Source organism: Trachurus japonicus, chromosome 20 (genome assembly GCF_045865225.1).
Source record: "Trachurus japonicus isolate A0001 chromosome 20, Traja_1.0".
In the NCBI taxonomy this organism is placed as follows: Eukaryota; Metazoa; Chordata; class Actinopteri; order Carangiformes; family Carangidae; genus Trachurus; species Trachurus japonicus.
This window is the reverse complement of record NC_140926.1, coordinates 20,726,611-20,750,736: the sequence shown is the minus strand read 5'-3', so window position 1 is coordinate 20,750,736 and position 24,126 is coordinate 20,726,611. Positions and strand designations below refer to the sequence as shown.

At 40.8% G+C, this 24,126-nt stretch overlaps 1 protein-coding gene across 1 annotated transcript in view; it reads right to left on the bottom strand.

Moving 5' to 3' along the window:
• LOC146966842 (uncharacterized) overlaps window positions 1–24,126 on the bottom strand; it is a gene marked incomplete at its 5' end in the record, with an annotated part of 47,561 nt that overhangs the window by 7,260 nt on the left and 16,175 nt on the right. Inside the window, 15 exons of the mRNA XM_085764008.1 lie at window positions 4,282–4,347; window positions 4,452–4,760; window positions 5,295–5,555; window positions 5,654–5,989; window positions 6,719–6,781; window positions 9,466–9,570; window positions 9,693–9,986; window positions 10,036–10,347; window positions 10,936–11,259; window positions 14,619–14,726; window positions 15,511–15,822; window positions 16,250–16,510; window positions 16,828–17,154; window positions 21,577–21,623; window positions 22,154–22,301. Of these exons, the coding sequence (XP_085620134.1) occupies window positions 4,282–4,347; window positions 4,452–4,760; window positions 5,295–5,555; window positions 5,654–5,989; window positions 6,719–6,781; window positions 9,466–9,570; window positions 9,693–9,986; window positions 10,036–10,347; window positions 10,936–11,259; window positions 14,619–14,726; window positions 15,511–15,822; window positions 16,250–16,510; window positions 16,828–17,154; window positions 21,577–21,623; window positions 22,154–22,301 (3,273 nt within the window). The remainder of the gene's footprint in view (window positions 1–4,281; window positions 4,348–4,451; window positions 4,761–5,294; window positions 5,556–5,653; window positions 5,990–6,718; window positions 6,782–9,465; window positions 9,571–9,692; window positions 9,987–10,035; window positions 10,348–10,935; window positions 11,260–14,618; window positions 14,727–15,510; window positions 15,823–16,249; window positions 16,511–16,827; window positions 17,155–21,576; window positions 21,624–22,153; window positions 22,302–24,126) is intronic.

The following is a 24,126-nucleotide window of genomic DNA, read 5'->3' as shown; positions in this document are numbered from 1 at the left end:
GTGTTTGAACAATTATAGATAACTTTGAACAACAGGTTCACACATGTTTTCGTGCTTTATATAAGCTACACCATGCGTATATACAGTTAGCATGATGCCAGCTCAAACCAGCTGGGGAATCCTTTTTTCTCAAAAATGCTGGGTCTTGGGGTTAATTTTGTGCCAAAGGGCCGGGGTTAGTTGTTGTGCCAGTGGCAGTGCTATTGTCTGTGTATAGGAGAAAACATGGCAGTGGGGCACGGATTTGCTTGAAACAAAATTACGTAACATGTGTGATGAGGGACCGCCCCTGAACACACCGGCCCCGGTCTGGTTGTGCTCGTAGCTCTGGTGGATTGAACAAAACATTTGCGTTTCTTTGCGCCACAGCCCCCTGAGGTGGCTCAGACCTCCGCGACTGCCGGGGGACACGCGAGGGCCCGGTCATCGCCGCTTCTGGCTTTAATTTTGTATTGAATGTCTTGCTGTTTTATAGCATTATTATTTGTGTGTGAGATTTAAAATGATCTGTTTTTACTTATCCAATTAACAATGGCACAAATTTACCCCAGTGTTTTTTCTCTAATGGCCACAACTTACCCTGCCACCGGGGGCAAGTAAGTGCCACAAAACCACTTTTTTTCCCCCAAAGCTATATTTCTGAAACAGTTTATTTAAGATTCAAAGTGATTGTTCCCAGTGATGCACAACATCCTAAACTATATGTAGGCCTACATATTTTAGTTGGGGGCATTATTATAATCCCCTTACTTTAAAGGCAATTTAAGTAAAAATTGGGCACTACTTACCCCTCTCTCCCCTACTATATTTAAATTATTTTTGATTGCTTATAATTTCCCTCTTACATACTACACTCTATACAGCAAATCAAGCAGCAGCTAGTGACACGATGTTGTGACATTTCAGTGGGCAGCTACTTGGATATTTTTCCCCAATTTAAAAACATTAACCTTAGAAACTGGCGCAAAATTAGTTGTTCAATATATAACACGGTGGCACTAGCTGGCCCGTATAAACGTAGTCTACACAAAACACTACTGATCATATTAAACTACGCAACACGCTTCACTCCCCGCTCCCTGGCTACCCACAGGACGGGATTCGGTGGCAGGTGGTCCAATTCCGACTTCCGGAGTTTTGATGGCTAGCAAAGCTGTAACAAGCACGCGCCACCAGTGCCACGACCAACATGCCTCAGCAGCTGCACACACACAGCATCTCCCCATCTCTCTCTCTCTCTCTCCCCCGCCGCGCCTCCTCGTCCCCACCACCTGACACAGGTGTGTCTGATTACCCCTCAGCACAGGTGAACATTATCAGTCATTAATTACCCCTCTCGTGGACACACAACACTCGCTCAGTCACTCACCTGTTATGACGCACTAAGCAGATGCAGATGGTGCAGCAGTGAGAGCAGAGAGGGACTTTCCGCGTTTCATCTGCTTCCTATTAGTTAGAATCACGTGTTGTCACTTGGTTTAGTGTAAAAAAAACAAAAAAAAAACAGTCACTGTGTTCTTCAGCATGAAAACATTGCTTTGCTTTGCATGGGTCAGAAAAGGTGGAGTTTAGCGACAGTTAAAGCAGAAGTAGCTAAGTGATATATTTGTGTTAAAGCAGAAGTAAGTGATAGCTATATTTGTGTTAAAGCAAGTGGTCCGGTCGTTTTCGCTAATGCTGTGTTCCAGGCAGGCTTTTGAAATCGTAAATTACAGCTTCAAGTCACAACTTACGACTTTGTAGCGTTTCAGGCAACCCACTCGTGTTTTTCCGACCTGTTTTACCGGTGAAAGTCACTATAACGGCCACTCGTAACTTCCGACGGTGAAAACTTTCGTACCCAGATCGAACTGGTACCACTTCACGGGCGGAAAAATACGAGTTTCCTTGAACGCACCATAACAGTCCTCGTCCCTACGTCGCCACATTCACGGCGTCCCTTGGCTGCACACCAGTGTTGCCAGGTGTACGATAATTATCGTATTTGTACGATAATTTGGCCCTCTGTACGATGTACGATCAATAATCCCAAAAAGGGCCAAATGTACGATAATTTCACCATTTCGTGAATGTGTGGTTGTAATCAGCCTGCCGCAACTATCTGCCGGATTTTTTTTGTAGAACCACTGAAGGGCATCTGTTCCCATGTGAGCCAATCACGAGTAGACGTTCATGCGTTTTTCTCTTGTTTGACTCAGAAAAACGAGCTATGATTGGCTGAATGGTCAGCTGCGCCCGCCCCATGAGTCGTTCAGTCTGGCGGGTCCAGAAAGCGAGCGGAATTCTAAAAAACAGAAGAATGCAGGGAAAATGAAATGAGAGCCCCTGAAGGAGACAGTAAGGCCCTTGCACACTGAGTTGTTGTTGTTTTTTTTGTCCGAAACCGCCGCACGTTTATTCGACATCATGTCATGTTGAAATTTCGCTCGTCCATCCGTCCATCCGTCCGTCCGTGTGTGTGTGTGTGTGTGTGTGTGCGCGCGCGCGCCTGTCAGCCGCTGTTAAGGATCAAATTGGTTGTCGTCTTTTTAATGTGTGGCTTCTCACATTTACCACCAGTAAAATAAACTGGGGGGGGGGGGGGGGGTGCTGATGTGGTGCCGTAAATCCATTCCGTACTGACGTTACAAAGCCTTGAGTGCCCGTAGGAATCTATTATACACTACAGTGACTATAGTGCATCAGCATATTTGACTATAGTGCATCAATAGGCTTGTGTTTGGTTATAAAAGGTGTACGATAATTTCCCTCAAAATACGATAATTTTATGCCTCTGGTATGATAATCCTACATTTCCCACCTGGCAACGCTGCTGCACACACAGCCCTGCATGCCGTTCTCTCTCCTCATTGGATAAAAACTGTAGGATACGATAAATGTTTTCTCCTCGGCTCAGAGCAGAGCAGAGGGACTGAGAGACCCGTGTTTCAGACCAAACACTCTATGTAAGTGATTGCTGTCGGAAGATATAACTATTTAAGACTAAATAAGACTACTTCATCACTACTACAGACTTACTTCTGCTTTAATATAAGTCTTAAATAGTTATATCTTCCGACAGCAATCACTTACATAGAGTGTTTGGACTGAAACACGGGTCTGTCAGTCCCTCTGCTCTGCTCTGCTCTGAGCCGAGGAGAAAACATTTATCGTATCCTACAGTTTTTATCCAATGAGGAGAGAGAACGGCGGTGTGTGCAGCCAAGGGACGCCGTGAATGTGGCGACGTAGGGACGAGGACTGTTATGGTGCGTTCAAGGAAACTCGTATTTTTCCGACCGTGAAGTCGTACCAGTTCGATCTGGTACGAGTTCACCGGTCGGAAGTTACGAGTGGCCGTTATAGTGACTTTCACCGGTAAAACAGGTCGGAAAAACACGAGTGGGTTGCCTGGAACGCTACAAAGTCGTAAGTTGTGACTTGAAGCTGTAATTTACGGTTTCAAAAGCCTGCCTGGAACGCAGCATTAGCGAAAACGACCGGACCACTTACTTCTGCTTTAAGTTTACCGGCAAATAACTGTTCTCCTGCACGGCAATTTGAGATCTAAATATCTGCCGAGTCTGATAGAAAAAGCACATGGACTACTACTGTATAACTGTTTTTTTTGGTTGTTTGTTTGTTTTTCATGTTATTTTCCTGACGGTCTGATGTGCCATCTGCTGGCAAGACACTGAAAACACAGCTCATCTGTTGTTAGGACACAATCAAAAGCACTTGAGAAAAAAAATCCATACAATTATTAAATGGAAATAATCTTTATTTTTCTAAAGATAAATAAGTTAACTGGTTATGAGATATAGAGGGCCACAGGGCCGGTAGTATTTATTGAAACGGACCTCCTTCCCCCCTGGCCTGGGCCAGTAGCCACGTTACTGTGGGCCAGTGACAGCCATGTTCCCACAAAGGTAGCTACCGACCGATTTTCAGCTTTTTGCTCCATGTTAGTTCTCTGGTGAATCAGCCCAATTGCTCAGCGGCCAAATGGGAAAACTCTTGGTGTCCATGATGGCCACTCTGCCCCTGAATGAACATCGGACACGTTTACTCCTCCCCACATAGAGGCATCATTTAGGGGGCTGGATTCATAGGCTGAAGTTCACTGTAAAAAAAAAATGAAATCACTTTCAGCATCAGATAGAAGGTAAAACTATCCATTTTTTAAAAGCAGCATTTTACATTTTCTTTACAATTAGAGATGCTTATAGGCTAGAGTCTAAAAAAATCATACAATAAACAAAAAGGAAATCAATTAATAGTGTAACCAAACTGTTATTTTACCTATTCCTGCAGCAACAACAACTGCAATCACCCCTGCTATAATGCCCCCAACACTGGTTGAATTGTCTGAAACAGAAAAAGGATCAGTTAGTGAATTAGTCCACATGATGGTGTTTTTGTTGTTTTGATTGTTGCAGGGCCCGATATGACAGATAACTGCAGTTTCTCACTTGATGGTCCCTGTGGACTGTCCTCTATCCTGAGGACAGTGTTGGTTATCAGCGTCTCCTCAGCATCTCTCAGTTCACAGGTGTATGTTCCCTCATGATGTGAAGTTAAATTCTGTAGCATGAGGCTGCCTGACTCTGACACACCCTTCACCTGCTGCCTCCACTCCTCTGAGACTGTGTAGAGGACGTCAGCTCTGGTCTGAGTCACGATCATCTGACTGTGGTTGAATCTCCATATGAGGCCAGAGAAGTTGGTGTTTGAGGTGGAGCAGGGGATTTTTGCTTCATGGTGGGACCCACTGACAGACGCTATATATCATTTAAAACAGAAACACACAATCATCCTTCCATCCATACCACTTATCAATGCAGGATCGCTATGGGGCTGGAGCTAATCCCAGCTGATATAGAGCGAGGGTGGGGTGCACGTTGCCAGTAATGGCATGCAAAGGTTTGGGCACCCCTTGTCAAATTTTTGATTTACTGAATGCATCCTGTTTTCCCTATCTGTTTCTAACAATAACTAGCGAGTGTTGACAGGCATTATGGCCTCTATACACTGTGTGACTTCTAATGTGAACAGTTGAACAAGTGGAAGATTAAATTATCTCCAAAAGGCATGAAGTTAAACATGAAACACTATTTTACAGTATTTTAAGCAATGTCAGAGCATTATTTTTGTTGAGTGAAAAAGGGAAAACAATGCCCTGCAAAAGAATGGGAAACCCAGAAGACTTGAGCTCTCAGATAACTTTGACCAAGTTATCAGACAAGATATTTACTGTTTGCACACTGTGATAGTTGCCAGCGGGAGGGGGCAAATGCAAATCCATTTACCATTACCTGGTGTAAACACAGTGACTCTCCTCCAGTTACTGCGAGTGCTGATGTTGCAGCTGTAGATCAGATCAGTATCTGAACGTATCAGAGAACCACTGATGTTGTAGAGCAGCTGCTCAGTCTCCTGGACTTTAGTTTGGTTCTTGAAGGCCACATTGGATGGAGGACTGGTGGACCAGGTGAGTTCAGGCTCAGGGTAGATCCCCTCTGAGCTGCAGGTGATGTTGTCTCCAACCTGCTGGAGGTCGACTTTAACCACTGGAGCTGAAACGATTAGATTTGTATACAATGTCATATTTTCTCTTAATTGCATTGCATTGCAAAGAACAATCATAAATACATTTACTGTGTGTTTCTCGTACCGTCCACTTTCAGGTTGATGAATGACTCCTTGTTTCCTCTGATGGTGCTGGTGAAGCACTTGTATCTCCCCTGGTCCTGAACCTTCACCCCTGTCAGCTGCAGTGAGGCGTTTCCTCTGGAGATCTGGTCCTGGAACAGTGATGTTCTGCCTTTGAAGCTCTGAACCTGGAGTCCCAGCTGGTCTTGGTTGTGGTAGTAGGAGTGGACATAAAGGTCTCCTTCTGTCCCCTGAGTCCAGTGGACGACCACATCAGCGCCGGCCTGGAAGCTGCACGGTAAGATGCAGCTCTCCATGAAAACACAGGACACCTCAGAGTCTGTAACACAGGAGGTTCAGAGCTTGTTCATGAGAAACTCTAATCAAAAAACAAAGATTTAGTTGTTGTTTATCCCACTAATTATACGGCACATTTGGCATTTAGGAAACTTAACTAAAACAAATCTATCTCTAATCAATAACACTGAGAATAAACCTGACAGAATGAGACATTTGTGTCCAACTGAGTATTAATTAAGCTACTGAAACTCTGTTATACCTCAGGGAAGAAGATATCTACTCTCACTATAAAACAAGCTGTTTAATCGTGTGTTTCATTCTGAAGTGGATTAAAACATTCATAAGTAAAACAGCCCGATGAAAAGAGAATTGACTGTCTGTTTTATGCTGCTGGTGAAGAATATTCTTTCACCACCATGTACCACACAGAAACAAGAAATGTAACTGTTACATTTATACATGTTTTATATCCTGACTGGAATAACATCGAACAGGCAGTGAACGCCTCACTTACCTCCTTTGGAAAGAGTTGACATCCATAAGAAGGTTGTGACCAAACACAGGGTGACCTCACCGCCCATCATCGTCCTGTTAAACTTCAGGAAACAAAGGTGAAATATGAAAATGGAGACACTGGACATTGGAGACGTGTTCACCAACAGTCACAAATCACCACCAACAATGAGAACATTTACTCAAACACACTTGTATCTAGGCTATTAATACTGATGTATCATCATCTATTAAACCACTCAGCTCAATTTTAATTTTAATTTCAATTACTCACCTATCATAGAGGCGAAGCAGATCCAGAGGTTGACTTCCCGGATTTGATTCTGTTCCTGGGAGACTGCAGGGACAAACATTACATGTCCAAACCTGTTTGCATATCTCAACATGAAGTTGTTCAAGCTGCAGATTGATATCAGTGTTTCACTGGCAATAACTCATCCAAAGTTTTGTAGAAAACCAAAGACAAAAAAAAAAAAAAAAAAAGAGAAAAAGGAATGCAACTATTCATTCTAATGACAATAAACTAAACCTCTGCATTAATAAACATCCTGTGTAACTTGTTTTAGAGACTAAAATAGCATTGCATACCTGAGGAAAGGAAGGGGCTTTAAGGTAGGCTAAATGAACTACAAATTAAAGAGCGGCCCTTTTTTCATAATTTGTTTTTTTCTATCTTGTAATTATCTTCCATGGGATTTACATGAAGATGTATTATGTGTTGTTACTGTAACAAATGGGCAGTGCAGAATGGACACAGTGACAGAAAAGGTTCATACAGGTTTTTCATTCAGTCATGTGTGACTGACAGACTGATGAGGTTACAGCGCCCTCTGCTGGTTGGAGACTGAAAACACTGCTCATCTGATGTCTGTAAAATCAAAACATTTGAGAAAAATATCCAATTTAATGAGCTGAAGTCGTCACTCCTTTAACCTAGTCCAGGGTACTTTTATTATGCAGATATGTACATGTAAAATATCAAACACACAGTGAAGTACAAGAGCTTCCTGTCCCATTTAATACAAACAGAACAAAAGAAGAGCATTTTTAGGTTTTCGGTAAAGAGGGCAAAACAACAACAACAAAAGGTTAACTGAACTGCCTGTTCAGTACAAAAACACCACACAGACTTCACAGTCCACCAAGCACCTCTGCACAACATCTGTAGCTGCAGCAGGTGTTACCAGGTTCACACAGCAGCCTTAAATTTGATGATTTTAGTCTTAGTCATGAGTGAACTGACCTGGCAACCCCACAATGAAACATAGATGTTGGAGATACAGACAGAAACATGTAACTGCTCCCAAAATGACCTAATACACCACACAGTATGAAGTAAATGTCTGAAAAGTGGAATGAGATTTTTTTCTTCTTTAAACACTGTTAAAAACGATCTCTAACAAACAAGCTCTAAACAGTGGCAGAAACTCTCCAATTTCTCAGAGTCATTGCTACTTTAAATGATCCAAAGCTGCATTTCTGCTGTTTCAGTTTGTGGAGTTAAAACTGAAAAGTGTTTTCTGAAATGTGGCTCTGATGTTGCAAATGGTTGATCACTAAATGTCAGACTGGTCCGTCAAACACCCTGAAAACCTCTCTTCAATTCAGCAATCACTTATATAGAGTGTTTGGTCTGAAACACAGGTCTGTCAGTCACTCTGCTCTGCTGTAAGCTGAGGAGAAAACTTTCCTTGTATCCTACAACCTTTATCCAATGAGGAGAGAGAACGGCATGAAGGGCTGTGTGTGCAGCCAAGGGATGTGCGTGAATGTGGTGACGTAGGGATGAGGACCAATAGATCCATGACGAGGGCGGGGGCTGCTAACTCCATCGGCTGACAAGAAGTTAGCCAAAACGACCGGATCGCTTACTTCTGCTTTAAGAAAATAAATATCTGAAAAAACAAGCTATGTGTATGTATGAATATTTCTGAATTCTGATTGGTCAGCAGATTACCTAGACATCATATTTTACCCCCCTTTAAACAAGCAGAGGATATATAGATATAGATAAAAACAGAGCACCTGAGGTCTGTCACATAAATCATCAAAACCCCCAAGGAGTGTAGCAGCATTTTAATGTTTTCTTCAGCCTTCATCACTATTTGTTAGCACCATAGTAGAACAAAAGATGATTAATAACCTGACAGACAGCTTGAATCCAAACTGGCTATTAATGTACTTTATATGACTTATGTTTGTAACAGAGCTGCCTCTCTTCCTGTTCATCTGTCTGTGTTATTTTATTCGTCCTTCTTTCTTCACTGTTCAGTCTGAGTGAATTATCAGGACATGTGATAGAGCAGAAACATGTTGTTCTTCTTGAGCTGGAGTCTGTCTCCTTCAAAAACCTCTGCAGAGCTGTAGAGTAGAAACAGTGCAGAGTGAAGTGTCCTAATCAGCAGGAGAGAGACGTGTTCACCAGTCTCCACCGTACTGAACTGAAGGTTTCCTGTTTGTGAAAGTTACTCAGAGGAAAAATTGATGAAAATCTTTTGCTCAGAACTTGACGACACAGTTTGTGTTCACTCTTCTTCATCAATTCTCATCATTGAGTCATTTCACTGCAAACAAACAATGAAATGAAATTCAGCATCAAATACATCAGGTAGAATCAAATCTATCTCTCATTTATTCTTCTAACATCAACAGAATAACACAAACCATCACAGTGATCATGTTTCCTTCAGTTGGAATATTTCATCTAATGTCTGGGACTACAGTTTATTACAAACTAGATTCCAACTGAGGGGAACAGGTTCAAATGACATGTTTATGAAATTATATATTTATAAATCATGAGTGCTTTTGAAAATGACTTTGGAAATTAGACACAGCAATTAGCAAAGAGGATATACAGTAACTTGACAGTGCATTGGTAATATGAAAGGTCTACTCACATTGACTGAGGGCTGTTGTATCTCTGTTGACCTGAGAGATGTTCAGAGTCAAAGAAACGTCATCATTACAAACAACAAACAGGAAATTGAGTAATTAAGTGTAACCAAAATGTTATTTTACCTTGTCTTCTTCTATAGTACAGCACCAGGCCAGCTATCACTGCAACAACAACAACAACAACAACAGCTACCACCCCTATAATGACTCCATCATTGGCTGAATCGCCTGAAACCGAAAAAGGATCAGTTACTTTAACTGCTCCACATCGTGATATTTTTGTTGTTTTGATTATTGCAGATCACAGATATTACAGATAACAGCAGTTTCTCACTTGACTTGACTCTCACCTGGACTTTCCTCTATCCTGAGGACAGTGTTGGTTATCAGCGTCTCCTCAGCATCTCTCAGTTCACAGGTGTATGTTCCCTCATGATGTGAAGATAAGTCCTGTAGCATGAGGCTGCCTGACTCTGACACACCCTTCACCTGCTGCCTCCACTCCTCTGAGACTGTGTAGAGGACGTCAGCGCTGGTCTGAGTCAGGATCATCTGACTCTGGTTGAATCTCCAGGTGAGACCAGAGAAGTTGGTGTTTGAGGAGGAGCAGGGGATTGTTGCTGTTTGTAATTTATTGATAGGAGCTGAAATGATACACAGACACACACAATTTATTTTCAAAGTCACACAAACTGTGGAAAATAACTGAGTAGGTCTTGAACAAAAGTACTAAGTAACCTGCTCCTGGTTTAAACAAAGTGACTCTCCTCCAGTTACTGCGAGTGCTGATGTTGCAGCTGTAGATCAGATCAGTATCTGAACGTATCAGAGAACCACTGATGTTGTAGAGCAGCTGCTCAGTCTCCTGGACTTTAGTTTGGTTCTTGAAGGCCACATTGGATGGAGGACTGGTGGACCAGGTGAGTTCAGGCTCAGGGTAGATCCCCTCTGAGCTGCAGGTGATGATGTCTCCAACCTGCTGGAGGTCGACTTTAACCACTGGAGCTGCAACCAAAACAAACTTTATTTGCTTTATATATAGTTGTTTGATATAAAAAGGCAATGTGCAGGGTAACTGTTGCTCAACTGTTACACAACACATTACCACTTTATATCACAGAGAGAGAGATAAATGTATCATTTATTACACAGAACAGTATTCCCTTGCAGTTGTTCATCTAACCACCCTAGGCCTCACTGTATGGTGTAATGTGTGTCTTCTTGTTTAGATAAACATTTTGAGGTCGATCCTGATTTGATATTTAACAGTAGAATTAAATGAGATTAAAATGTTTTCCTGAAGGAGATTCACAAATTACAGACTCCATGTTATATGTAGCAGTGGTGTCAATGGAGCAGCAACACCTGGACACATAGACCATATTCTATGTTATTAGTTTGGAATATTTATGGAGTATGTGTATAATGACGCGTCTATTATTTATAACTCCACTATCTTCTACATGTTTATGACAACTACAAACTGCACCACAATGCTCAGACCTTTGAACACAAACTGAACATTATAACTTTGTTAAAGCAGGACTCCCTGCAGTGCTGTTGTATTAGACTGCATCGGTCTGTGTCTCATACCGTCCACTTTCAGGTTGATGAATGACTCCTTGTTTCCTCTGATGGTGCTGGTGTAGCATTTGTATCTCCCCTGGTCCTGAACCTTCACCCCTGTCAGCTGCAGTGAGGCGTTTCCTCTGGAGATCTGGTCCTGGAACAGTGATGTTCTGTTGCTGAAGCTTTGAACCTGGAGTCCCAGCTGGTCTTGGTTGTGGTAGTAGGAGTGGACATGAAGGTCTCCAGCTGTCAACTGAATCCAGTGGATGACTTCATCAGTGCCGCTCTGGAAGCTGCACGGTAAGATGCAGCTCTCCATGAAAACACAGGACTGTGTCAGCTCAGTATCTGTAACATCAGATGAAGACACATCTGTTAGAGTTCATTTCAGGTACAATAGCAGCTGCATCTACCTGAATGACTATACTGTATCTCTACACACTAGCACACCTACAGTATGTATCAACACAGCCAAATCAGAAAGACCTGAATTTTCTTTGATTGACAGGAATTTTAAAAACTGGCACAATTTAAAATAATAATAATAATAATAATAATTATTATTATAATATCATTTGCACTGATAACCTGGATGAGCTCAGGTTTCAGTCCGTGTGTCCGACGTGCCCCAGCAGGTTCTGCAGGATCACAGTAATGACTAATCATTATGTAAAACATTTAATCTTAACTGTTATCTGATGTAAAAATCTGTTTGTTTTGACTTTGACTCTTAACAGTTTTACGACATCTTTGTTTTTTGTATCTTCGTGTAGACGTTACACATGATGTTCTGTTAGACCTCAGTGAGTCTTTATGCAGCAAATAGCCTACAGTTTGAGTGAATAAAACCAGCAGGTGGTCAACAAAAAATAATCAAATTAGTCTCTAGAATCCTCATTCAAATCCAGTGTACTAATTAATGTGTTGACATGGCAGATTTGTTTTCTGTGACTCTGATGTAATCAGGAATTTGAAGCATTTGTCACAAACATTTCTCAGCAGCAGGTTGGACTAAGCTGACGTATGATTACTTAAATAACCTGGTGGAAAACGAAAGTGTAGCTCAGGTTTCACTACTTGACTTTAATTGTGCCCCAGCAGGTTCTGTAGGATTAAAAAATTGTAAAACATTTCATGTAAACATCTCAGTTGTTTTCTGATGTAAAAATCTGTTTGTTTTGACCTCAACTCTTGACATTTGACCTCAGTTTCAGGACATCTTTGTTTTTTTGTATCTATGTGTATATGTTACACATGTTCTGTTGAGCCTCATTAACCATTTCTGTGTCTGTTTAGTAAACACAGATGGATACTGAAACCAACAGGTTGTTCAACAACTCTATGAAATCTCAGGCTTTCAAATATCATTAAAAAAACAGAACTTTATTTTACGTCAGCGGTTTTTATGACACAGTATCTGGGTTTTGCGGAGTGTCTGAAATGACTATATGAATCAGTTACTGGATGACATCTCTCCACTTTACTCTGTTGGTTTGCAGACATACTGTATGTATCTAGTTTCTGTGTAATTTAACAGCATTGAGAGAAATCTGACAGTTCCTCCTCCAGCATTAATCAATGAAACCTATTTTTACTCAAATAAAAAATAAAGTTACTTCTAATAAAGTTCAGATTTTTCTGTGAACAGTTTTTAATTGTGTCGAGTGTCAGTCACGTAATCTCCCAGTTTTAAAGTATTTATACCACATCACACCAAACCAGACACTTTTGCTGCTTTTCACATTTTTTTTTAACAGTTTGACATTTTAATAATTCCAAATGTTTCAATATATTACTTTCTCTGTTCATCATGAAAACAACAGATACTACAATACAAAACACCAAGTATGAGGATGTCTGATTGATTTACATATACAGTGGAATAAGATCAGATCACTCACCTCCTCTGCTAAAAGTCCACAGAAAACTCAGGATCACTGAAAACACTAGACACTTTACTCCAGTCATCCTGCTGTTCTGTTACCTTCTGTCAGTGTGTTTCAACAACACCATGCAGGAGGAAACACAATCACAGTAACTGGCACAGAGCGTTAGGTGTGTCGTTATGTCACTCAGAGTTATGAATCGGAAAAATGTTTTGCATGCATGCAGCTACTGATATGACTTACCCTAAAAAATCTACAGGTGTATTGTTTGTAAATTTGCTCTGACAGACTGTATGTAAGACTCCAGAGGGAGGAAACGTGAAGAGTATCTGATATAAAACCAGAGAAACAGATTCTGGATCAGAACTAATAAACAGAAATCATGTCCTCCAATATGTTCTGGAGGACATGGATTCACATACATTATAGGTTCACTGAGAGCAGAAATGTTTTCCTCCATCTGTCCATCATCATTCTGGTGGAGGAGTGAGGGTTTGTTTTTGATGAGTAAGCGTTGAAACGCTGCAGTGTGTCTGTCAGCTAGTCAACAATAACACCTGTGAGGTTGGTTGGACTAGAAGAGTCAGTCTATCAACCCAATTCCCACCTGTCTATTTATAATTAGCTACAGACTCACATCAGCACAGCTAAATGTTATACCATACAGTGATAAAAACAAAACAAAACAAAACAAAACAGCAGGTTTTCATCTTTAACTGCTGCTTCCTGATCCACTCCTTCTGGCCTCCAGGCTCCACACTTCCTCTCCAAATTCAAACACTATCATTTATCAGTAACACTAAATATAGCACAGTCATTTATTTCCTTCTTTAAAGGGATAGTTCACCCAAAATTCAAATTTCACTCATTATCTACTCACCCTCATGTCGACTAAGGGCTGGGAGAAGTTCCAGAGTCCTCCGTGCCTTCTCTGAGTTACAGCGGGGCTCCGTGCAGCACTGCATGTCCATAACGGTTGCGAACGGACACCACTTTTCTTCGTCCAAAAAGACACACCAAAAAACATCCAAATACCTCCACACAGCTCGTCTTTAATGTCCGCCTTGTATTGAAGCCCCAACATGAGAAAAAGTCTATATTTCAAGCTTGTTTGTAGCGGAAGCTCTTCTTCCTGGTCCGTCCAAATCTCGCGTGATTTGCGCCGGCGTCAGTGGTGTGTCTTTTTGGACAAAGAAAAATGGTGTCCGTTCGCAACCGTCATATGGACATGCAGTGCTGCACGGAGCCCCACTTTAACTCAGAGAACTCTCTCTTAATAGCACTCTCTTTAATTCATTCAAATTTTACTCAAACTGTTTTAAAGTAATTATCTTCTAAAATACCACACTGTTAAACACAAAAGCAAAAAAAGATTACATGAATTCTTCACAGTTATACGTCTCCCATGATGCCTCCTGATGTTTCCAAAAGAAGTTGTTTGTCTTTTCCACTTCCTGTCTATATCACATGATTGTTTGTCTGTTTGGCATCATCAGCTTAAGGCCACATAGTCTCCATCCGGTAGAGGCAGTGTTGTAGGTCGTCATTTCAGTTCTCTGAAGGGTTGTTAATTAATTTATTGGTTCTCTATGTTCCACTCGCCTGCAAACTAAATGAAAAGGTTCAATGTCAAAAAACTGAAAAAATGCAAAACTGAGTACAATATTTTACATAATCTGTCAGTAAAAAGAAAAACTTCTGCAGAGCATAGTAAACCAAAGCAAAATAGACCTGGGAGATGTTCAGAGTCCTGAAAACATCATCAATACAAACAACAAACGAGAAATGGATTACTTAAGTGTAACCAAAATGTTATTTTACCTTGTCTTCTTCTACGGTCCAGCACCAGGCCAATTATCACTGCAACAACAACAACAGCAACAGCAGCTACCACCCCTCCTCTAATGCGTCCAACATTGAGTGAATAATCTGAAACAGAAAAAGAGTCAGTCAGTACGTTTACATGACACTTGAAAAAACCGAATTATTGCCTTAATCCGACTATAACTGGACAACTGAAGTGCATGTAAACACCTTAGTCCGACTGAAATTGGAGTTGAGAACTCCGATTAAGACACCCAGATAATGCGATTGGAATTCGATTTTCTCCGTCATGTATACACCTTGGTCGGAATATAACTGGACAATGCATGTGCGCATGCTCCACAACCGTAGAGACGGCACCAAGTGGAGCAGAGAAGCAAACCCGCCCAAACCCGGCAAAGTAAAGAAAAAAACCCAACATCAGCGCCGATTCAATGCATTTCACACAGCGCAACCAGCAAGAGTGTTTTATTAAAAAAAAGAGAGAGAGAGAGAGAGGAACCCCGTATCCTATTCTCAGCGCGCATCCAGCCCAGACTGGCGCGTCTGGTCGGGAACCGCAGTTGAGAATTTATTATTAAGCTTACTAAGTTGTTTATATTCAGTTTTTTACGAGGTGACAGAAAAGTCAACAGGACAGGGGGCGTATTAACCGGCTGAAGCAACGGGTGACGGCGCATGAGGGGGCGGACCCCGTCAGTTATTCGTTTTTTTCAGTTGCATGTATATTGAGACAAGGACAGAAGTCCGACTTGACGCCAAAATCGAATTTTGAGCATAGCTCGATTAAGCTCTGCATGTAAACGTACTGAGTGACTTGAACTGTCTCACATGATGGTGTTTTGATTGTTGCAGGTTACAGATATTATAGATAACAGCAGTTTCACACATGATGGTCCCTGACCTGGACTTATCCTGAGGACAGTGTTGGTTATCAGCGTCTCCTCAGCATCTCTCAGTTCACAGGTGTATGTTCCCTCATGATGTGAAGATAAGTCCTGTAGCATGAGGCTGCCTGACTCTGACACACCCTTCACCTGCTGCCTCCACTCCTCTGAGACTGTGTAGAGGACGTCAGCTCTGGTCTGAGTCAGGATCATCTGACTGTGGTTGAATCTCCAGGTGAGACTGCAGTTTGTGAGGGAGATGTTTGAGGTGGAGCAGGGGATTGTGGCCTCAGTATGTGAGACAGTGACAGAGGCTAAAATCATGTAACACAAAAACGAGAGAAGGACAAAGTCCACAGGTCAATCACTTGAAGCAAAGTACAAAATCCACTACAAGTGAAAGCTAATAGTCACTTTTTTACCCAAAAGTATTGGAGAACTTGAAATGAAATGTACTTTAGTAGTACGTGTTGTTAGGGGTTGTATTTAAAAAAGAAAAGAAAATAATAGATGCTTTGAAAAATATACTGAACTGTAGTCAAATTAAACTGTTCACCCCCTGACACAAATTGAAGTAGGCTAAGTACTGAATAAATGTCCAATGAGTTTACTCATTAATCCACTCTTGATTCCTACAGAGCTGCCTGGTGGTTGGGTGGCTGGTCTGATGGCTGTACTTTAGTGTACATGTTTGAGTCAGTCTGAGCCAGAATATGAATTCAAATGATTATGTGGTTTTACCTGGTTTCAACAAAGTGGCTCTCCTCCAGTTACTGCGACTGCTGATGTTGCAGCTGTAGATCAGATCAGTATCTGAACGTATCAGAGAACCACTGATGTTGTAGAGCAGCTGCTCAGTCTCCTGGACTTTAGTTTGGTTCTTGAAGGCCACATTGGATGGAGGACTGGTGGACCAGGTGAGTTCAGGCTCAGGGTAGATCCCCTTTGAGCTGCAGGTGATGTTGTTTCCCAGCCGCTGGAGGTCGACTTTAACAAGTGGAGCTACAGAAAATGAATTGAAATGTTTGTTACTGAATATTTATCAATGCACTGCACCAACAAAAATATAAATAAATGGTTATCTGAGTCATTAAGATGACTGGACAGAGATTTACAACACATGCTGCTTTCATCCTTTCACATTTCACAGCCATACATGCTCATATACTACTGTTGAAAAAGGCAATTTGGTGTTTGATATTTGAACATTTCAAACAACAAATTTCAGATAAACTGAGGGTCAGTGAATGAGACCACCAACATCCAATAAGTGGACAAGCCTTTCCATCTAATGAACCACAACCACGTGTTTCTTGTACCGTCCACTTTCAGGTTGATGAATAACCCCTTGTTTGGTAAGAAGGTCTTGGTGACACATCTGTATCTCCCATGGTCGTGAACCTTCAGCCCTGTCAGCTGCAGTGAGGCGTTTCCTCTGGAGATCTGGTCCTGGAACAGTGATGTTCTGCCTCTGAAGCTCTGGTCCTGATGTGCCAGCTGGTCTTGGTTGTGGTAGTAGGAGTGGACATGTTTTGGCTCAAAGGTTTCACAATAAAACCAGTGGATGGCCACATCAGTGCCGCCTTGAAAACTGCACGGCAAGACGCAGCTCTCCATGAAAACACAGGACACCTCAGAGTCTGTAACACATCAGGTACAAAAACACAACCTTATTTTACAGATTGAATTGGACTGACTGCCCCTGGTGTGTCCGAAGATGATTGGCAGATGGCTTGTTAGTATTGTGGATGGATTACTGAACAGAATAAGTAAAATGACCCTGGATCATGACGCCTGTATGAAGTCCTTGTGACCTTGTCATTATTTGCTGATGGCAATTAAATCACATGATTATGAAGACACAAAATGACCACAGTTTCTTTTCCTCTCATCCACGAGTTTTTCAAACTTCCCCTTGCGTCACATACCCACATTTCAATGAGCCCTATGAGTCTATAAAAGTAGGACAAGCTGCATTTGATAAAAATCACACATTTAATTGTTTTATTATTGCTTTGAAGCAGAAGTTACCTTGAATTGTTTTGAGGTATTTTATGCCTTTATTAGACAGAAAAGGAAAGTCGGAAGGGAGACTGGGGGAATGATATACACGAACAGTTGTTTGGATCAGTAGTCGATCTGGCGACCACTGGTTCAGACACATAGGACGTGTCCTAACCACTCAACCACTTAGCAACCCCACCTTTGGCAACAGTTTGAACCTGTGGCTCTCAGGCTTAAGTGGATTTGTAAAGCCTTCACAATTCTAATTTAATAATTTAATTCTCATGGTAAGTTTCATTGAATTGTGCATTTCACCCCTTGCGTGGAGGCAATACAGGTTCCAAAAGAGACAATCATGTCACTCCAGTCCTTGCAGCTCTTCACTGGATACCTGTGAGTTTTAGGACAGATTTTAAGATTTTACTGCTTGTTTTAAATGGTCAGGCTCCAGCATACATATCAGAAATTTTATCTCCCTACGAGCCTGATCGCTGCCTGAGATTCTCCAGGAAGGGCCTTTTGGTTCCAAAATCCCACCACACCCTTACCTCAAAGGCTGACTGGGCCTTTCCAGCCCGTGCTCCCCATCTTGGAACTCTCTGCCCTTGGATCTCAGGTAGGCAACCTCAGTATGTTCTTTTAAATCTTTTCTTAAAACTCACTTTTATCGATTGGCCTTCCCCTTCCTATTGTAAGTTGATTGTACTGTACTTGTTGATTTTTGACTTTTTGATAAGTGCTAATAGTTATGATGATGATTAAAAACAATGACTAATTGTAACCTTTAGTGAGACTTCACTTGGACAACAGAAACAAAGATGTCTTATGATAAAGTGGAAGTTACTGTTGTTTTGTTGACCTTCAGTATACAACAATGTACATGAAGGACTTTTTTTTTTTTCTACATCAAAGACAATACTGTATTTTTTTTTACCCTACTTGAACATGTCTACACAGTAACATTGGTAAATTAGTTTCCCTGCAGACAATTGAAACAGTTAGCAGTGGATTAATATGGTCATTGGGCATTATGTAAAGTAACCAGAGGAACCAAAAAAACTGCAGTTTGTTCATTTTCGTTTTGTGCCAACACTTCTCTTGTTGCTGATTTTCTATTTCAATATAAATGTACATACATTTCTCTGTGTTTGGAGCACATGAAACAACCTAAACAAAAATAGTTTGAGAACAAGAATGCTACCTGTTGTGATATTTATTTTGTTAGACCCACACAGTTGTTTCTGGAGGTTTCTACCGTACTATATGTGTAGTGTGTTGTGGATGCATCAACTGGTGATAAACACCTCACTCACCTCCCTTAGCAGGGGTCACAGTCCATAGGAGCCTCCACATCAGCAGATACCTGGTAGCGCTGCCACCCCTCATCCTCTGAATCCTGTCTGCTCTGCTAATGTAACAGTCAGTCATTCATAATTTATGTTTTCAAGTTCTGCTTTTTTATTCTGTTGGCAAAGTGAAATGGGGAACAAGAATGCTGGACACAGCAAAAGATCCAGCTGGTCGAGAATCAAACCGTCAATCCCCTGCTGTGAGGCTCTATGCTCCCATGGAATACACTCCACCCACCCAACATATCACCCCCAGAACAGGTCTAGAAAATAATCTAAAGCAAAACTGTCCTGAGGGGACTTCAGCTCTGGTCTGGTTCATCATGATCTGACTGAGGTTGTGTGAGTTATTAAAGCAGAAGTAAGTGATATATTTGTGTTAATATAAGTCTTAAATAGTTATATCTTCCGACAGCAATCACTTACATAGAGTGTTTGGTCTGAAACACGGGTCTGTCAGTCACTCTGCTCTGCTCTGAGTCGAGGAGAAAACATTTATCGTATCCTACAGTTTTTATCCAATGAGGAGAGAGAACGGCATGAAGGGCTGTGTGTGCAGCCAAGGGACGCCGTGAATGTGGCGATGTAGGGACGAGGACTGTTATGGTGCGTTCAAGGAAACTCGTATTTTTCCGAGAGTTCACCGGTCGGAAGTTACGAGTGGCCGTTATAGTGACTTTCACCGGTAAAACAGGTCGGAAAAACACGAGTGGGTTGCCTGGAACGCTACAAAGTCGTAAGTCGTGACTTGAAGCTGTAATTTACAATTTCAAAAGCCTGCCTGGAACGCAGCATTAGCGAAAACGACCGGACCACCTACTTCTGCTTTAATTAAGATAAGATGAAATGATATTATACAGAGACTCACATTAGAAATATAAACACAATATTCTAATGCGGTTCAGAATTCTGCCAAATATTACAAAATTATTATTTGATCAATAAATAGGCTAAATTGCAGATGACATGGCTGAATTGGTTCCTCTAACTCACTGCCTTAAAGTTAACATGGGTTTTCAGAAGAGAAAACTGCTAATGTGTGTCAATGTTGCCAATGAGGAATTTCACTAATGGCTATGTTTTGCTACTCCTGTCAGCATTAAGTAAGTTGAAGACCATCCTGGGTGACCCCCAACACCCTCTACACAAAACCCTCTCAGGTCAGAGGAGCAGCCGAAGCAAAAGGCTCATCTCCCTGACCTGCAGAACAGAAAGATTTAAGAGATCATTTGTTCCTGCTGCAGTCGTTTTATATAACACTTGTTAAAATGTATTTTTGTGTTCATCTTTTTTTTTTTGTCATTGTTGTGTGAGCTACTGGACTAACGTGAATTTCCCTGCTAGGGATGAATAAAGTATTCTCTATTCTATTCTATTCTATTAAAAGATATTTACTTCTGAGTCTGGAGAAAATGTTGCAAATTCAGCATCTCTATCATGTTCTCATATCTGCACTTTTTAATGATTAAAATTTTTTTTAAAAACTGTCAGTATAATGTAACTTAGCATTGCACATAACATAAATACACTTTAAAGTCAAACTTATTTGTACATCTCAAGTTTTATTTCTGATTTCATTCATTCATTAGCTAAAGGGCTTCAGGTGACAAGTCTGATGTGTACTGATTAAATGGATGCCTCTGTTCCAGCTGTTTCTTCTTTTTGTCTTCACTGTTTATCTGAATGAAGCATCAGGACATGAGCTAATAATAATAATAATAATAATAATAATAATAATAATAATTACTTAATAATTACTTAATAAATTAACACAACACCCAAGGTAACCTTACAAATAAAAAAAACAATAGCAAAAATAAATGTAAAATACAATAGCAAAATAAATACATGTAAAATACAAAGAAAATACATGTGGCTAAATAAGGAGGATGAAACAGTTGCGGGAGTCCAGAATACGGATGGCAGGAACAATATATTTATGAGCTGGAATATGCTTCCTTCCATGTCTTAAACTTCTTAAAAAGTGCAAGTGCTGTTCTTGTCCATATCTAATTGATTTTCCCAATCATTTGAGCCAGTCAGACCTCAGCAGGGCGCAGTGTGACAGGGTCCTCAGAGAAGTGAAGGTCTGTGGAAGAGCTTTTTACTATCCTTGCGAGATGTTTCTTTACCTGTATGTTTTTTATATTCAATATCCCTGCAGACAAAATGAAATAAAATCCAGCATCAGAAATGTAGAAAGGTAAAAACAAAAACAGTCCTTCATTATTATATTTCTTTTTCAGTGTAAAGATCAGTATCTGCAGAGCAAAACAAATCATCAAGGTGATAATGTCTAAATGAATGACGTCTGTCTGGGAGAAGTACATAATCTGTATTTGTTTTTGTTTGTTTTTTATTAGAGTTTAATCTTTTTAATCTAAGATATTAACCTAAATCCAATCCAATCCAATCCAATTTATTTATAGAGCACATTTAAAAACAACCAAGTTGACCAAAGTGCTTTACACAAAAAACAGTGAACAAATCAACATTCAGTAAGAAAGCACAACAGATAAAAAACTGCAAAATCAATAAATAATAAGACCATAGTTGCTAAAATATTAGGATTTCAAACTGTGTTAAAAGCCAGGGAGTAAAAGTGCGTTTTAAGACGTGTTTTAAAAACAGCTAGGCTAGGGGCTTGTTTCACGTGAGGGGGGAGGGAGTTCCAAAGTTTGGGGCCAGCAACAGAAAACGCACGGTCCCCTCTACCCCTGAGTCTGGTCTGAGGGACCTCCAGGAGCAGTCGGTTTGTGGACCTGAGGGACCGAGAGGAGACATAGGGCTTTAAAAGGTCAGTCAGATAAAAAGGGGCGAGCCCATTAAGAGCTTTAAAAACAAACATTAAAATCTTAAAATCAACTCTAAAATGAACTGGGAGCCAGTGCAGCGATGCAAGGACTGGGGTTATGTGGTCAAATTTACGTGTACCAGTCAAAAGTCTGGCTGCAGCATTCTGGACCAGCTGCAGACGGGAGAGTGAGGACTGACTAACACCCATATATAGACCATTACAATAGTCCAGTCTTGAGGTAATAAAAGCATGAACAACTTTCTCAAAGTCTAAAAACGATAAAAACGGTTTGACCTTTGAAAGCATTCTTAGTTGATAAAACCCGGCTTTTACTACAGAATTGATTTGAGTATCTAGTTTAAAATCACTATCCATTTTTACTCCTAAATTTGTGGCCACTGGAGTGTTATCAGCGTCTCCTCAGCATCTCTCAGTTCACAGGTGTATGTTCCCTCATGATGTGAAGATAAGTCCTGTAGCATGAGGCTGCCTGACTCTGACACACCCTTCACCTGCTGCCTCCACTCCTCTGAGACTGTGTAGAGGACGTCAGCTCTGGTCTGAGTCACGATCATCTGACTCTGGTTGAATCTCCAGGTGAGACCAGAGAAGTTGGAGTTTAAGGTGGAGCAGGAGATTGTTGCTTCATGGTAGGACACAGTGATAGAAACACAGAAACACATAAAAACAAGCAAAAAATATGAATGAACCAGTAGAAGAAAACAGCATGAAATTAGCAAATTTGTACAGTTCTGGGTTGAAAGAACTTGCTCACTCACCTGTCTTTGACAATGTGACTCTCCTCCAGTTACTGCCAGTGCTGATGTTGCAGCTGTAATAAACATCCTGTGAAACTTGTTTTAGAGACTAAAATAGCATTGCATACCTGAGGAAAGGAAGGAGCTTTAAGGTAAATGAACTACAAGTTAAAGAGCGGCACTTTTTTCATAATTATTTTTTTCTATCTTGTAATTATCTACCATGGGATTTGTTGTTAACAAATGGGCAGTGCAGATACAGTGACAGAAAAGGTTCATACACAGTGAATAGTCAGAGGTTTTCAGTCAGTCCTGTATGAATGACAGACTGATGAGGTTACAGCGCCCTCTGCTGGTTGGACACTGAAAACACTGCTCATCTGATGTCTGTAAAATCAAAACATTTGAGAAAAATATCCAATTTAATGAGCTGAAGTCATCACTCTTTTAACCTATATGGTAGCCTACTTTTATTATGCAGATATGTACATGTAAAATATCAAACACACAAACAGTGAAGTACAAGAGCTTCCTGTCCCATTTTATACAAAAAGGACAAAAGAGAGCGTTTGGTTTTCGGTAAAGAGGGCAAGGTCAAGGTCACGTTTATATTTGTAGCACCTTATAACAACCTAGGTTGACCAAGGTGCTTTACAAAAAAGAGGGCAAAACAACAACAACAAAAGGTTAACTGAACAGCCTGTTCAGTACAAAAACACCACACAGACTTCACAGTCCACCAAGCACCTCTGCACAACATCTGTAGCTGCAGCAGGTGTTACCAGGTTCACTCAGCAGCTAGTTGCCTTGGATTTGATGATGTAACCTCAGTCATGAGTGAACTGACCTGGCAACCCCACAATGCTGTAACTGCTCCCAAAATTACCTAATACACCACACTGTATGAAGTAAATGTCTGAAATGTCTGATTTTTCCCCCCTTCTTCTTTAAACACTGTTAACGATCTCTAACAAACAATCTCTAAACAGTGGCAGAAACTCTCCAATTTCTCAGAGTCATTGCTACTTAAAATGAGCTGCATTTCTGCTGTAGTTTGTGGACTTAAAACTGAAAAATATGTGTTTTCTGAAATGTGGCTCTGATGTTGCAAATGGCAGCTCACTAAATGTCAGACTGGTCCGTCAAACACCCTGAAAACCTCGCTTCAATTCAATAAAAAACAACAAAAAAAACCCCTGAAGTTTAGAAAAAAATCAGAAAAACAAGCTATGTATGAATATTTCTGAATTCTGATTGGTCAGCAGATTACCCCCCTTAAACAAGCAGAGGATATATAGATATAGATAGGATATAAGATAAAAACAGAGCACCTGAGGTCTGTCACATACAGTAAATCATCAACCAAGGAGTGTAAAGCAGCATTTTAATATTTTCTTCAGCCTTCATCTCTATTTGTTAGCACCATATAACAAAAGATTAATTACCTGACAGACAACTAGAAGCCAAACTGGCTAAGGACAAATACAATAATTCACAGACAGAGAAACATATATAGGTTATGACTTATGTTTGTAACAGAGCTGCCTCTGTTCCTGTTCCTCTGTCTGTGAATTATTTTATTCGTCCTTCTTTCTTCACTGTTCAGTCTGAGTGAATTATCAGGACATGTGATAGAACAGAAACATGTTGTTCTTCTTGAGCTGGAGTCTGTCTCCTTCAAAAACCTCTGCAGAGCTGTAGAGTAGAAGT